This window comes from Pantherophis guttatus, chromosome 4 (assembly GCF_059756535.1).
Source record: "Pantherophis guttatus breed Tessera chromosome 4, ASM5975653v1, whole genome shotgun sequence".
Lineage (NCBI taxonomy): Eukaryota > Metazoa > Chordata > Lepidosauria > Squamata > Colubridae > Pantherophis > Pantherophis guttatus.
The window spans coordinates 140,940,158-140,957,635 of record NC_142066.1 but is presented as its reverse complement, the minus strand read 5'-3'; the positions used below and the strand labels follow the sequence as shown (position 1 = coordinate 140,957,635).

Sequence of the window (17,478 nt, the reverse complement as noted above, 5' to 3'; positions counted from 1 at the left end):
ATTGGAGACTATAATGCAATCGTAGATATACATTTTATTTGATTCCCCACCAATCATGGTCCAGAATTGACATGGCCTGGATGACAGCAGACCTTACGTTAGACATCAAACAAATAGAAATTGCAACAAATACATGGGCAGATCATAGTCCGATCTTAATAACATGGAAGGGTCATCAAACACGGAGAAGGTGGATGATGGATAAAGACATTATAAAGGACAAACAATATGTGGAAAGGATCCAAAGAGAATTGAAAATATTTTTTCAAATTAATGTAAAAGAACATACTGGTCTTCAAAATTTATGGGCTACAACTAAAGCCTATATAAGAAGCCTAACAATCGCCTACATAGCAAAAAAAAAAAATAAAGACAAACAACAAACAAAAGAGAACTTATTGACGCACTTGCAACAATATGAATTAAAATTACAGGAAGAGCCACATAATCAAGAAATTAAAGAGAGAATTAAACTCACAAGACATAAAATAAACTTAATCACAACAACGGAGATAGCAAGGAAAATTAAAATGGTTAAACAAAACCAATTCGAACATGCAAATAAAACTGGCCGGTGGTTGGCTTAAAACTGAAAAAAGAAAAAGAGAAGAAAATGATACAGCAATTAAAAGACGAAGACGGACAAATATACCATAACAATGAGGATAAAAAACGAATCGCAAGGGAATTATTTCAAAACCTATATGCAAAAGAAGAAATTTGCGAGGAAAACACTATAGAATATTTAAGCAAAATGAATATCCAGGAATTAAAGAAGACCATACCGAATTATTGAATAGACCGATTTCCATGTTAGAACTAATAGAAGCAAAGAAGAAACAAAAAAACAACAAAACACTGGATCCAGATGGCATACCATCCGAATTTTATAAGACATTCCAGCAATCACTAGATGACATTTCAATACAAGTATTTAATGATGCACTTCTAGAAGCTGAAATTCCACAATCATGGAATGAAACAATAATTACGTTAATACCAAAACAAGATTCGGATCCGGTTGAAATCAAGAATTACACCCCAATATCTCTTCTTAATGTGGACTACAAACTATTTATATCTATTATAACACAGAGAATGAAAAATTTCATTAATCATTATATACATACAGACCAAAATGGCTTCATTCCCAGACGACAAATTAAAAATAATAAGAACAATTATCGATACCCTTGAATATTATGAACAACGACCAGATAAGCAACTAGCATTAATTTTCCTGGACGCACAAAAAGAGTTTGATAACCTTGATTGGACATTCCTAATAACACAGTTGGAAATGATGAAATTTGGAGGACCATTCTTAAACATGATCAAAAGGATATATAATACCCAAACAGCAAAAATATTGATTAATGGAGAGGCAACAGAACAATTTGATATAAAGAAAGGAGTGAGGCAAGGATACCCCCTATCCCCCATATTGTTTATAATAACATTGGAAATATTATTGAAAGAAATTAGGGAAGATAAAGAAATAACGGGATTAAACATAAAAAATCAGGAATATAAACTGCAAGCATTTGCGGATGATATTGTACTCATTCTAGAAAAACCATTACAATCAGGGACCCAAAGTATTGACAAAAATAGAATAATATGGGGAAGTAGCGGGCCTGAAAATTAATAAACAAAAAACAAAAATGCTAACGAAGAACCTCACCAAAAATCAAGAGAAAGAATTGGAAAACATACTAGGAATACAAACAGTGAAAAAGGTGAAATACCTAGGAATCTGGCTCACCAATAGAATATCAACACTCAAGAAAAATAATTATACTAAATTGGCCAAACAAATAGAAAAAGATTTAGAATTTTGGACTAAATTACAGTTATCATTCCTAGGTAAAATCGCCTCCATTAAAATGAATATTTTGCCAAGGATGCTGTATCTATTCCAGGTGATACCAATAAACCCAGGAAAAACTTATTTCAAAGATTTAGATAAGATGATATTAAAGTATATCTGGCAGGGGGAAAAGGCAAGAGTGAAACTAAAACATTTACAAGATAAACGAGAAAAAGGAGGAATGGGGCTTCCAGGTTGGCAAACTTACTACAAAGCATCAGCACTAACATGGATTAAAGAGTGAATCAAACTCAAAAACAAACGCATACTAACACTAGAAGGCTTTGATTTGACGAAAGGATGGCATGCATATCTATGGGAAGAGAAACCCCAAAAACATGAACAATTCCGAAGACATATTGTGAGAGACACATTGCTAAAGATTTGGATTGAAATTAGGAAGAATCACTACGACAGAATCCCCCGGTGGCTTTCAACAATGGAAGCACAAATATACCCAAATACGATGGACACAAATAAAATGAAAACGTATCAAGAACTCTTAAATGAAGAAGGAAAAATAAAAACAAGAGAAGAATTAAGAGAACATGGGGTGGAAATTGACTGATGGCCATACCTACAATTAAAATCCAGATACAAAACAGACATGGAGAATTATGGAATTCAAAAAGAACCAAATGAACTCGATAAAATATTACTGGGCCCAAATGAGAAATTAATAACTAAAATTTACAATTTTTTACTTGCATACAAATTAGAAGAGGGAATAGTAAAAGAAAATATGATCACATGGGCGAAGAATTTTGGATATAGCATTGAACTAAACAAATGGGAAAAACTATGGAAAGTCAACAGTAAATTGACATTATCAGTATCATAAAAAGAAAATGCTTATAAGATGTTTTACAGATGGCATCTTCCCCCAGCACGGATTTCAAAAATGTTTCCCAACACTTCCCCACTTTGTTGGAAATGCAAAATACAAAAAGGGACATACTACCACATGTGGTGGTTATGCCCAAAAGCAAAACAATTTTGGAATAAAATCAAAATCCAACTGGAAGAAATAATAGCACAAAAAATACCTTTAAAACCGGAAACATATTTACTGGGTATACTTACAAATAACTACGAAAAAGAAACAATATATTTGATTACACATATTCTGACCGCAGCAAGAATCATCTTTGCACAAAATTGGAAATCGGAAGAAATCCCAACACAAGATAAAATAATATCAAAAGTAATGGAATGTGCCGAGATGGACAAACTCACTAAAGAAATCCAAGAAAAGGAAGAATCTGAATACTATCTGGTTTGGCAAAAGTGATATCAATGGCTAGAGAAAAGAAAAACCAAATAAAAAGATGATCCTAAAAGATTTGAACCAAATCGTGTACCAAGGAAATTCAATAGAATTACAATAAAATCTCAAAAAATATCGTTGTATAAAGTGAGATGTGGGAATATATATTGAGAAATACAATTTACCAATGTATTTTCTAAAGAAATAAGATGTTATGTTTAAATGTTGTCTATGTTGTGTATTGTTTTATTTTGTACTTGTTTTTGTTCTTGTTTTTTTTTCCTGTTCTGTGTGTGTGTGTTTTTTAATTCAATAAAAAATTTAAAATTTAAAAAAAAAGTATTTATTTACTTCTCATGTAGCAAACTCATTCTTCAAACTTGTTTTTCCATTTTTGTTTTTCCATAAACCAATTCTAATGAAGGGAGGGTGATCAAGATCAGTCTTTCCACATGGAAGTTTTCAGTAATTTCCATCATATATTTACCTTAGAAATTTCCCTTATTAAAAAATAATTGATAACCGTTGTATATTTTGTGAGCACTTCTTATGAAAAATAACATATGCCCCAAAAGTAATAAATGTCCATATGAGAAAAGCCTTCATAAGTTAAAAAGTGACGTATTTTCAGAGCTTACATTCTACAAAGACCACCTAATAATACTCCAAATTATCTTTTCAGGATTAGCAGAATGAAAAAGCTAAAACTATTTTCTATGAGCCATTATTTCATCACGTTACCAATACAAAATCAGTGTGTTATTGGGGGGGGGGGGGTGTTGTTCTAAAAAGAATTCCAAATTATGGACATGGTCCAAAACTAATTCAATATTAAATCTATAGATGCATGCTAAAAAGCAGAAAGTTGATTGCTAAATTGAACTTGATGGCTACTGGATTCATTTTTATACATTAATTCAAATACTGGTACTCCTTTACTTACAACAGTTCAATTTAGTGATTGTTCAAAATTACAATGGCACTGAAAAAGTGACTCATGACTGTTTTTCATAGTTATGACTATTGCAGAATCCCCATGGTCACTGATCAAAATCTGGACACTTGACAACTGGCTCCTATTTATGACAGCTGCAGTGCCCTGGAGTCATGTGATCACTTTTTGCGACCTTCTGACAAGCAAAGTCAATGGAGAAAACAGATTCACATAACAATCATGTTACTAACTTAACACCTGCAGGGATTCACTTAACAACTGTGGCAAGAAAAGTCGTAAAATGCAGCAAGAGTCACTTAACAATTGTCTTGCTTAGCAACAGAAATTTTGTGCCAGTTGTGGTTGTAAGTCAAGGACTACCTCTATCTTAATATTATACTACTTTTCATACTTACTCTCAAGAATATTTTCTATTGGCTGCTCTTTGGGATAAAGTAAATGACGTCTGTCAAATGAACTCTTTCTTTGTTCTTTTAGTTTGTGCACTTTCCTTTCTAGATTACAATAAAAGAAACAATGTATTTAAGATACTTTTTTACAATAGCAATTTTCTTAAATAAATAAATATTTTTTCATTAAATAGCTTGTGACTATATAAGTTATCTTCTAATGGACTTTTCTTTCATCGTGAAATATTGTACATGTTTCAAGACTTAATTCTGTACTTACTGATAACATTCAGCTGATTATATGGAAGAGTTCCCATTTCTTCCAGTTCATAACATTTTGATTCTAATGCTGAAAACACTAGCAGCTCATGTATTTCTCTCTCTAGAAATTTAGAAATGCATATATTCAATTTCTGGTTAAAATATTGCATTTAAAAAGTAAAGTTCAGTTTCTTCCCTTTTGAAAGGGAAGAGCGAAGCAATCTTTATATCTGCATTTCTCAACATAGCAAAAGAAAGGTAACCTTTAACTCAGAAACTACTGAATAATATGAATTGTTGTGGAAGTAAGAAAAAACTCCCAATTTGTAAGAACAATAATTACAAACATCATTTTGCATATATAGTTGCAGGTTTAAAAAAGTGCTCTATTCATAGGAATGGAGAAGAGTGTTCGTCCAAGAGGTACTAATGTATGGAATGAACACTGAGGACAGTGAGCATGTTGTTTTTCTACATAAATAAAAAAAATGGAAAAACTTTTAAACAGGCTACAGAAGAGATCACAGACTGTATTGAATGAGAAGAAATTAGCAGAAGAGATTTTGCCCTGAAATCATTACCAAGCCAAACTCATTTTAGCAATCTTTAAAACAAGACTCTAAGGTTTTATTTTCTGCCTTAAATACAAATTTATAAATGATTGGTTCTATAGAAGATTACAGCAAGTAGATGTCTAGTGCATTGCAGACATTCAAGTGAAGAGATTCTTGTAATAGGGAAGCAGGTGACAGATATAAAGTTACAAGTTCGTTCGAGATTCTGAAACAATTTTTGGTAAGAAAGTAATGGCTTGTCATTGAATTACTTTTGTTTGAACTGAAGAATAATCAAACCTCTGAATAAGAAGCTCACTAGCTCTTTGGGGCTATCTTAAAGAAATGTAATAGATACAGTTCAAAACATTTTAGAAGAGAGTATATGTTCCAAGTAGGTATCAGCCTTCTAAGGAAAAGTCCCAATGTAATAGTGAGAAATACATTAGTTGCCAGCTATTTGGAGAAAGAATATAAAGCTCTGTCTATGTGAAATCTAGATAGAAATATAAGCTGGTTGTATCCATGGAGAGTATAAGGATTCCAGTGAGCAAGAGGAAAGCTAGAAACAGACACAGGAGAGTTTCAATCCAAGTTGAACAGAATATATCCCAAAGATAGTGTTGGCGAACCTTTTCGGCATTGAGTGCTGAAATGGAAGCACGCGCATGAGCAAGGGGGGTGTACCGGAACCTAGAAAAACAATGGGTGATAGCTGGCGTGCCCAAAGAAATAGCTCTGTGTGCCACTTCTTGCCTCCATGCCATAGGTTTGTCAGCACAGCCCTAAGAGAACCTGGGACTTTGCTGTTCTGAAGCAAGAATGGTATCAATGAGCACTATCCTTCAACATTTTTGCTTTTAAGGCAAAAATAAAGCAGATCTATGGCTGTCAATCCCACTTGGTGAAAAAAATTGAATCACTGAAAGCTGTAGCATTTACTTATGTAATGTCAGAATGCTATTCTGGTCAAATATTTCTTATGTTCCTCTATTCTTGTAACATGAATAGTGTCACTGTCTGGTTTGGTTCTGCAACTGTAAGGGCTGTAAAAATATTTACAGACCCCTCACATCCTGGACATAAACTGTTTCAACTCCTATCCTCAAAACAATGCTATAGAGCACTGCACACCAGAACAACTAGACACAAGAACAGTTTTTCTCTGAACGCCATCACTCTGCTAAACAAATAATTCCCTTAACACTGTCAAACTATTTACTAAGTTTGCACAACTATTAATCTTCTCATCTTCTCATTGTTCCCATCGCCCATCTCCTCCAATTTATGACTGTATGACTGTAACTTTGTTGCTTGCATCCTTATGATTTATATTGATATTGTTTCCTGATTGCTTATTTGTACCCTATGACTATCATTAAGTGTTGTACCTTATGATTCTTGATGAACGTATCTTTTCTTTTATGTGCACTGAGAGCGTATGCACCAAGACAAATTCCTTGTGTGTCCAATCACACTTGGCCAATAAAGAATTCTATTCTATTCTATTCTATTCTATTCTATTCTATTCTATTCTATTCTATTCTATTCTATTCTATTCTATTCTATTCTATTCTATTCTATTCTATTCTGAAGTTGAAGCCATCTTGGAAGTTTCAGTTGCCACAATGGTGGGAGGGGAGAAATAATTAATGGCGTTTTGTAGTCAAAACAATAAAGTTTTCCCATGGGAACCAAGGACATTCTCATAGGTGGCTGGTCACAGGAGGAGCAAGTAACCTAGCAACCAGCCAGGACCTACATTGGACAGCGTGACCAGTGACTTGGGGGAGAGAGGGAATCAGGTGAAAGCCACAGGAAATTTCAGAGTCGACTTTCACCAGTTGTGCCAATATGAAGTATCCAATAAACTGTTCTTTGAGGAACCTGCCTGTCTCGGAGTTCTGTTTTCTATGGGTGCATTACTTGGAATGCTGACGAATAGCACTATATTATAAAAACTGTGTCAATTCCAGAGTTGCAGCTTTGCTACCATTGAACTATCAATTGTAATGTGGGCAATATAATTCCAAAGAAGAGTTAGGTTAATAAACATGAAGGAAGGAAAGAAACAACAAGGAATATAAATCCTTCCATTATCCAGCATTCAGCCTGAACTGAATGGGATCACCACTTTCAGGACAGAGGTCGTCATGCAACATCTAGAAGCCATAGAACTTCCACAAATAGAACTGAAAATATGAATCAAATATATAGACGACACCTTCACCATAATAAAAAAGAACCAATTAGAGAATATCCAGAGAGCTATCAATAACATTTTAAAAGGAATCCAGTTTACTAAAGAAGAAGAAAACAACTACTTGCTACTCTTCCTGGACATCCTGATCAGCAGAAACGACAATGGCAAACTAGAAACACAAGTCTACAGAAAAACCACCCATATTAACCAGATCCTCCACTATCAAAGTAACAACCCAACCTCCCACAAGATAAGCTGTATAAGGACTTTAATTTGATGACCCCAAACACACTGCAGCAACCCAAAATAGCAGAAAAAGAAAATAGAGGATAATAGCAATAGCACTTAGACTTATATACTGCTTCACAGGGTTTTACAGCCCTCTCAAAGCGGTTTACAGAGTCAGTTTATTGTCCCCAACAATCTGGATCCTCATTTTACCCACTTCGGAAGGATGGAAGGATGAGTCAACCTTGAGCCTGGTGAGATTTGAACTGCTGAACTGCTGGCAGCCGATGATCAGCAGAAGTAGCCCTCAGTACTGCACTCTATCCACTGCACCACCACAGCTCTCATAATAACAATATTTCAATTTAAGGCGGCTGTGAAACCATCATGTGAATTGATGGCTCAGAACTAACAGAGACAATATGCTGAACCATCTGTATGGTGGAAATTTAAGTCAAAAAAATTTAAACAGGACTTGGTTCCCCATCCTTCTTCTCCACCAGGAAAAATCCTAAATAAAATTCATAAAGCAGATTCAACTTGTGAATATGTTTGGTTGCTTCTTCTGCAGGAGGTATGCAAGTCTGGAACAAGAAAGTTAGGAGACTGACATAAGTCTGAAAAATGATGGATAAAATACCAAATAATGGTGTTTATTTAGAGACAGATATTGTTGCAGTGCAGTACTTGAAAGTAAGTACTTGAGGGACAACTGAAAATCAAGCCCAAGAACATGAGTCCTGCAGTGGTGGGTTGCTATCCATTTGGCCTGGTTCTACCGAATAGGTAGTAACTTTAGGAACTAGTTCTCCGAACCGGTAGTAATGGCAGCCAGGGCATGCCCCCGAACCGGTCCCCTGGTCGTTGCTTGCTCGCCCACCTGAAGCTGACCAGAAGCAAAGAAGCAAAGAAGCCTCTCAGCCGCTTGGCCACAGGGCACCGAAAAGTCCTTCAGCCAGTGAGAAGAAAGCTGCGCATGCGCGAAGATGGTGGCAGCAACCAGAGATCTTTCTGGCGCTGTGCGCCAATGCTGGGTAGAAAAGAAGCCTCTTGGCTTCCAAGTTCAGCAGCAGGCTCAGTCCCTTCACACAGGGTCACTTTTCTCCGCTCCCGAGAAAGATCAAAAGGCACGGAGTAGCCTTTAATGACAAAGTCGCCTAGATGAGGTAAAAGAAAACAAACCACTGAGGCAAGGGGCCCACCGAAGCTGCCGGCATTGCAGCCGCCCCCCCCCTCCCCACAGCTTGGAGCTCCAAGCAGAAGTCGTCCTCAGCTGTTGCGAAGAAGCGGCAGCTCCGGATGTGCCACGGCTGTTCTGCCCCAGCTATGGACCCCAAAGAACGCAGCACACACACAGTCCGTACAAACCTTAATTTACTAATTAAGGACTACTAATGAGCTTTCTTAGTAGTTGTTTGAACACAAGTACAGTTTAAATCAGTCTTTTTTGAACAAGGGCTGTTAATTTAATTTCAGTAACAGCCGACAAGAATCCAAAGAATAATAACTCAGTTCTGAGGCACAATATTTCAGATAACCGTAATCTTACTGTGGTTGGCAGAAAAGCTGGCAATTTGCAGAAAAACTGACAAGAGAGAAACAAGAGCCGAATCAAATGTTTCTGGAATCAAGATGCGAAGGAATATGAACGAAGTAGTTTCCTGCAAATTGCATCGGTCATCGTCCTTCCTTAAATAGGCCAGGGGAGTGGCCAATTAGCCCCAAGCCTTATTCTTGAGGAGACGTCCTCCTAAGGAGCCACTCCTGCCTTTTGGCAGCTCTGCATACTTGTGCATCAAGAAGAGGCTCTTCTTCTTCTTCCTCTTCACTTAGGGGGAGCTTCTGGAGGTTCTGAAGGCCCTGGCTGAATCCCCGCCTCTGGCACCACATCTTCTCCAGCCTCCTCATTGTCTGACTCGAGTGCCAGCTGCACAGGCTGCTGGCGCATCACTACACCAGCCTCCTCACTGTCTGAATCAGCTACTAGCTGTACAGGCCGCTGACAGGCCACAACACACACAACACAAACAAGGTGCAAAGCTGTTCTCAAAGAGAACGAAGTGGGCGTGGCACACCCAGAGCTGCCGCTTCTTCCCAACAGCCAAGGATGGAAGAGTTCACTCAGGAGCGATGCCGGCAAGGAAGGCAGCTGGGTCGGAGGGAGACGTAGCCTCCCTCTGATCCAGTAAACAATGACAGGTAAACAAGTGTGGGGAGGTGAAGGGGAACAGACTCAGCCCCCGCGTGTTGCGCCCCACTCTCAGCCTTCTCCTGCACCTCCGTGCTACCAGCATTTCCCAAAGCCATCACCGTTGGAGCTGTGACAGGGACTGGGGCAGCCCGGTAGCAGCCATGAGTTGTGCTTTCCTCTAAGCACTGTGGGTGGCAGAGGGAAACAGGTGCTTCTCTCTGTGAGACTTGGAGGAAAGCGCAGCTCATGGCTGCTAAAGCACCTCAATCAGCTACAGCCCAGATGACCTGAGGAACTGCGGGGAGCCTCCCGTGTGTTGCACCCCCCTCCCAGCCTTCGACACACCTTCATGTCACCAGCAGCTTAAGAAGCCGCCGCTGTTGGAGCCGCAATAGGTATGGGGGCAGCCCAGTAAGCTGGGTGCCCGAAAACGGTGCGGAGGCGCAGCGGGGAGGCTGGGCAGGGGTGCAACACACAGGAGGTTCCCCATAGTTCCTTGGCTTGTCTGGGCTGCAGCTGAGTTCGCTGCCCTGAGCTGGCGGAGTGGGTTGCTCCGGCTGCAACCACGAGGAAGGCCTGTCAGAGGTGAGAAGGGGAACTTTTCGGCCAGGAAGGCAATGGAGGGAAAGCCGAAATGACCACCACCACCCCACGCATCCCGACCTGGATATGGGGCTGGAGTGTCAAAAAAAAAAGTTTCAAAAAGTCCCAAAAATTTTAGCCCCCTTTTCGGTGGGTGTGGCTTGGGGGGGGTCATGTGTCTGAGTGCATGAGTGATGTCACGTTGGCCACGCCCAATCAGTCACGCTCCCCCACACCCACCGATCCGGTAATAATGTTTAGAACCCACCAATGGTGTGCTGAAGGTACACAGAAAAATATATATATCTACAGCTAGAGAAGTTCTGCCCATACAGAAGCAATACCATAAGAGTAATGTATAGAGATCACAAAGAAAAATGATTTGATTAAAAATGAAATACAATTGAAAATTTGGATATTTTATACACACACACACACACACACATACATACACACACACACACATACATACATTTAAGGTAAACACCCTTCCACATCATAACCAGTCTAAAATATATTGCATTACTAATATATTGCTCCATGCTAAATTCATAATGAAAACAATCAGTAATGATTTCTCTAGAATTCTGTCTGACATAAACATTTTCATCTCTGGGATTTATAATGTTCTTATCTCCCCTCCACCCAAGCGGCATCAATTAACAACAGTTATCCTTTAAGAAGAACTGCAGAAAATGTATTATATTATGTCAATGCTCTTTCTAGGTCAGCTAACATTAATAGATTACCCTACATTTTTATTTTAAACACTTACCATCAGATCTTTTTGTCAAACCTTTTTCTAAATCAAAGTTTTGTTCTTGTTCCACATCTTGAATAATTCCTTCCAGATTGTCAAACAATATTATTTTTTTCTCAGCTAATTGTTGAATTATCTGTTCTGCATAAAAGGAGCATCCATGTTACTATTAAAATTTTTAGAAATGTACTCCATAGAAATAAACTGGAAGACATTATCTAGAGATTAGGATATAATATATTAAAAACAACTGAAATAAAACACATTAAACTAGCAATATCATAAGTAATGTTTATAAAAACACCAAAAATTCAAGACCAGCAATGCATCACTTAAATGCTGATTGAGCAATCAGAAATTTGAAAAAAAGTGGAAGATTTTATAATAGCTGGAACAAACAGTAGCATAAGAAGTTCTTAGTAGATCAGAAGAATATCAAGAGTTGATCTATGGGCTGGTACCCTCTTCTTCTAGTAAAATGCCTATCTCTTTGGGAGGTTAAAAAGCAAGTGAGAAGTTTGCTGGATCCTTTTGTCATATAGTGATACAAAAATGGCAATACAGAAATTGAAAAAGATTTGAAATGCCAGTTCTAATTCTGGCTATATGATGTATAGTGAGAGACAGAAACCTGTCATCAGAGAAAGAACGGTGGCAATTTTTTTATCAATTCCTAATTCTCCCTGCAGATGTTTGCAGAAAACTGCACCAGAATAATTGGAGGCCTGCAATGGTGAAATTCTCCACAGATTGCCACTGGTTTGCTGACCGCGAATGCACAGTGCACGCCAAATGCACGGTATGCACCAAAAGCACACTGCACGCATGCACATGTACATTGTGCACCAAACGCACGCTTCACACAGAAAAAGGAGGCTTAACAAGGTAAGTAGAACAGCAAGAGGGGGGAACAGCTGTGTCATGCGATTTAGATTCGCTAGAAAGCTTTCTGGCTAATTTAAATCATGCTTCAGAGGTGATCGTCAGAAATACCTGTTCGGACGAACTGGTAGCTTTTTTTTATTACTGGTTTGCCCAAACCAGTAGCTTTTATCACTACTGTTCACCCAAACTGGTGCAAACTGTAGCATTTCACCCTTGGAAGACCCTTATGAGAAAGGAAAGATTAATCCCATTTCATCAAGCCTAGAGTTAAAAATAATTAAGATATGATTCCTGCTTTCCTAGGCTACAAGGAAATTAACTATTGTTGGATGCTTCCCCATACCAAAGAATCGGTGGACACTAAGAATTATTTTTGTCATCATCAATACTATTTGTCAACCAAAAATGTACTGTAGATTTTTCATCTTAAACAAAATACTACTGAGAAAACAGAAAAGTGCCTAGCATATTAACATACTAAAAATTAATTACTTACCATTATCTGGTTGAGTAACTGCAGCGGCCTGCAAAACTTTCAAATCTTTCAGATTTAATTCCATATTGTCCAAATACAACCTTCTCTTCTCATATAATCCTTGTATTTCTATAAAAGGAAATATTTTAAAATTGTTAGCCTAAAATATTCAAAATATCATGCTATCATGTTACCAGGAAGTTTATTTACTGGCTGATGTGAAGAAGGAGTCCCACAGGAAGGCAAGATTTTATTTTACTTAATTCTTATCTATGATACTTTCAATCCCTTTCCCAGCAGGCCTAAAACTATTGCACCTATGAGGAAACCTACAATCAATGTGAAAAAAGCTCAAAAAAAAAAAAAGCCAATAACATAACAATGGTACTTTCTTTTAAAAGCAAGATACATGCCTTCTTTAAATAAATATGCAACATTATTTTCCTAGTTTGGAATAAAAACCAGCTACATAGCAGATTCGACTGAAAGCCAATAATTAAGATACTGTATCTTGAGCAATACATTTTAAATGAGGTTCCAGACTAGATTTCTATTTCATTCTGGAGCAAATGAAATTTACTAAGAAAAAATCAACAACAGCAATCTTGTTCTTCCAAAGGCAACCTCAGCAGAGGCATAAGCATTAATCTTGCAGTAATCCTGCAGAAGCTGTAGAATTGGAAGATGTCAGCACCATGGCTGAGGGTGAGTTTAAATCTAGATCCCCTTCCTCCCCTCTTCCAGTCCAACATCTTAACCAATACACTGAGTGAAAAAGACTGACAGGAGGAACCAGAGGGCGGGACTAGGACTGCAGAGGAAAAATGATAGGCACTCAATACATCCAATCACACTGCTAGATCCCATTCTGTAGGATTGTCTGAGCAGTGAGTCAGGAAAATTAATATTCAAAATTCTAAGTGGGAACAAAAGACTAGGGTCTCATTTTGTGTTTTCGTAATTTTTTAATGACTGAGACAGATAAAAGTGGGAGAAGGCAGGATATGAATTCATACTGGAATGAAAAGAGAAAAAAAGTATTGAAATTCATCCTTCTTTCCTTCCCCTCCCTCCCTCCCTCCCTCTCTCTCTCTCTCTCTCTCTCTCTCCCCACTCTCTCTCTCTCTTTTTTTTTTGCTGTGGGCATGGCTTTTTTCATTACTTTTGTTTCTTTTAAATCACCTTTAAAATTATTGTCCAAAAAAAGATAGAGAAAACAAATTGTCCTTAAATTTGTTTTGGAAAAAAATGATTGAAATTCAATTTCCCAATCACTAGGCATGCAAAAACTTTGAAAGTGTTATATGACTTATACATTATTTATATATTGGATTTATATCTCACTTTTCTACTCATTTAAGGCAACTTCCATCATTTAACATTTAAAAATGAATAAATATAACATAAATATAAATGATATGTACAAGTTTGATGAAAGAATATCTTTACCACTTTTCAAAATACTAGAAGAGGAGTGAAATCTCCTCAAAAAGTATTCCATAGTCTGGGAGATAAGATAATGCCTCATAAGATAATACCAGATAGATAAGACTTAGAAGTATTTTCAAAAATATCTTTGCTAGCTAAATAATCTGGCAACTTTATACCAGGATGGGCATTTAGGATTTTAAAGGTTGGCACATCACTTGAAATGATTCCTCACAGGCAGTTTGCAATTAGCATATATCCCTCAATATAAACATTATGTGATTCCTTTATCTGCTCCCTTTAGCTCCAGTTATTTGTATTTTGCAACTTCCAAACACTTTGTAGTAATAGAAAAGATATAACCAAGGCAAGGGTAATTGCAACTAAGGTAAGGGACAGTTATATCTGGTGTAACTGTTTGAACTAGCAGTAATTTATAAATGCCCACTTCTTTACAGTGGATGTCGTGGACTCAAGATTAAGGCACGCTCCCAGAGTGCAGACCTCTCACATAATGCAGCTACATCCATCCAAAGTAGCATTTCAATCTCCATGTAGAGCACTTTTGTATTACCTTGATTTAATTTCAGTTTATTTTATCATGCAGTCGATTATCCAAGTGATTTTGCACAGTAATAAAATGGAGAAGGAATAGTAGGTGAATGATGTCAGTCAAATGTAAAAATCTTTATTGCAGCAGTATCTTTATTGTGTTAATTTAAAATCCATAAAATAAAGTTCAAGCTTTAAAATTCTTCTCCAGCCTAGACAGCACTGAGCAAATTGTGGTCCCTTCTAATTTTGCTAAACATCAGTTCTAAGAAGTCTCAGTCAGGATAACTCCCAAAAATCATGAGGATTTCAGTCCATGGCTGGATGGTACTTATCGAAGATCAGGGTGGGGGGAAAAAAATGAAAAGTGGCTATTGCTAATAAAATGTCAACACAATTAATAGGGAGAAGGAATGTGCATTTAGTTGAAAAGATTAAATGCACGAAGAAAAGTAAGAAATACTTTTAATTATAGTTTCTGCTTCTACTTTTTTTTTTTTTTAACTTGATTTATATGCCGCCCTTCTCCGGAGACTCAAGGCGGCTTACAATGCGCTAAGCAATACTTTGTCTCTTCAAGACTGCTAGGCTAAAGTAGTAAACAATGATTGAGTCTCCATTTCTGCAAATGTGAAATTTCCATTCTTGGAAAAGATACACAAAATGCCAATCTAATGAAAAATAGAAATAGATAAACAAAAGGTAGTTTTTATATTAATGAAAATAGTTTTAGTTTTGACTCCTTCTCCAAGATGGCGTGTTGAACGATGGGAAGATTTACTACTCCTGCAGATAAACAGCTGATTTACTGCCAAAGAAGGTTACTTGGTAATCGGCTTCCTAAAGCCTTGGACAGCTACAGACACTCCTGGAAAGAGATTGCAATTTCTGATAAAAGCAGTTGAAGAGTTCAGCTTCCATCTTTTCCCTCAGCTACTTAGTATTTTGAAGCATGCTTGGCTTTAAACTGCACTTTCAAAGTTTTTTCTTTCTATTTGATACTTATTTTAAAAAGTTAATTAACTGATGGAAGGTCCCAAAGATGCTTTTTCAAGAGGCAACTGGACTTTCTGGTTTTTCTCAGAATGTGTGGCTATCCCAAGTGGGCCTTTATCAAATCTCAAAAAAAAAAAAAAAAAAAAACCTATAGGAACATCTCCATAACAAAGAGAACAATAAACGAAGCAATGCTGCAAGAATTGCAAGAATATCAGAAAAGCTCAAGAGATCTTCAGCCAACACAACATACATGCACATTTCAAACCCAAGAATACACTAAGGCAGAAGCTTGTCCACCCCAAGGATAAAATACCTAGACACAAACTGAGCAATGTGGTATATGCAGTACAATGCAGTGAGATAGGTGCAGATTTGTACATTGGGGAAACAAAACAACTACTTCATAAACGCATGGCACAACATAGGAGGACAAACCCATCAGAACTAGATTCAGCAGTCCATCTAAATTTAAAAGACAAAGGCTACTCATTTGAAGACAGTAAAGTTCACATTTTGGACAGAGAGGACCGCAGGTTTGAAAGAATGGTCAGAGAGGCCATCTATGTCAAAATTGAACAGCCCTCTCTCAACAGAAGGATACGACAGCATCTATCTCCAGTCTACAACACAGTCCTTTCAACAGTTTCAAGAAGGTTCCACACCTATTTGCACTACTTAGTTGACCTTGATGACACAGATAAACCTCCAGGTGGCCTTTAATGACTCACTAAAAGAATGCAAATGTCCAGCTGTCTACAAGGAATATAAATCCTTCCATTCTCCACCATCCAGTCAGAGCTGAAGAATCTTCTTGGATGAGAAGCTGGTGCACATGCGCATGCCGGAAACTGGAAGATCATCTTTCTGGCACACGCATGCACATCAGGCGGCTGCTCTTTCGGTTTTTGGATCGCACACACATGCTCCTGTTTCAGCACTCAGTGCCAAAAGGATTCGCTAACACTGTTCTAAGCACTTGCTGGATTTTAACATCTACTTATTTTCGTTTCTTCACTGGTATTTTTTGGAAAGAGAGTTGTGAAGCCTATGGAAGCTAACTGCAATTTTCTCAGTAGTGAAATTAACCTGAATGGATTTATATCTATATAGGTAGTCTTCGACTTACAACACTTGAGCCCAAAATTTCTGTTGTTTAGTGAAATATTTATTAAGTGAATTTTGTTCCATTTTACAATCTTTCTTGCCACAATTGTTAAATGAATCATTGCAGTTCTTAAGTTAGTAACCCTGTTGTTAAGTAAATCTAGCTTCCTCATTGACTTTGCTTGTAAGAAAGTCACAAAAGATGATCACATGTTCTTGGGACACTGCAACTGTTATAAATGTGAGTCAATTGCCAAGTGTCTGAATTTTGATCACGACCATGGGGATGCTGCAACAGTCCTAAGTGTGAAAACAGTCTTACGTCATTTATTCCAATGCTGTTGTAACTTGGAATGGTTACTAAATGAACTGTTGTAAATTGAGGACTAGTTGTATTAGATTTCACTACAGGGTTTAACTCTTACAAAGTTTTGGTCTAGGTTTTTTTTCTTTTTAATTTTTGATCAAACATTTTGTTTTTCTTTTCTTCTTCATACCTTCAATGTGAGATTATTTTAATGTTCACTGTGACTATTTGTTACAGTATATTTTATATTTTTGTCTTTGAATTTTTCTTTTCTTTGCTGAATTCTATAAATTCAGATATGCAAATAATGCACCAGATTAACGATAAAACCTGGTGGGAAGGCTTTGAAAAAAATCTTTTTAATTTACAAGCTCAAATTGAAAACTTTGGTAAAAAGCTTGATAAAATCACTAGGGTTTCAAATCAACTTAAAGAGGATACTCGGATGCAAACAATTGCAGCTAAGCA

General features: G+C 37.2%; 1 protein-coding gene across 27 annotated transcripts in view; it reads right to left on the bottom strand.

Moving 5' to 3' along the window:
- The window catches only part of CCDC7 (coiled-coil domain containing 7), a 292,932-nt gene that overhangs the window by 31,757 nt on the left and 243,697 nt on the right, over positions 1-17,478 (bottom strand). For 24 of the 27 annotated variants that reach the window (XR_015734107.1, XM_087892982.1, XM_060683912.2 and 21 more), the window contains 4 exons: positions 12,642-12,749; positions 11,276-11,401; positions 4,762-4,863; positions 4,488-4,586 (listed from right to left, as the gene is read on the bottom strand). Coding sequence is in view for 26 of the 27 variants with exons in the window: in XM_087892982.1 (XP_087749108.1) it covers positions 4,488-4,586; positions 4,762-4,863; positions 11,276-11,401; positions 12,642-12,749 (435 nt within the window). In the remaining variant the exon portion in view is untranslated. The remainder of the gene's footprint in view (positions 1-4,487; positions 4,587-4,761; positions 4,864-11,275; positions 11,402-12,641; positions 12,750-17,478) is intronic. The other 3 variants (XM_087892984.1, XM_060683926.2, XM_087892983.1) reach the window with 2 other exon arrangements.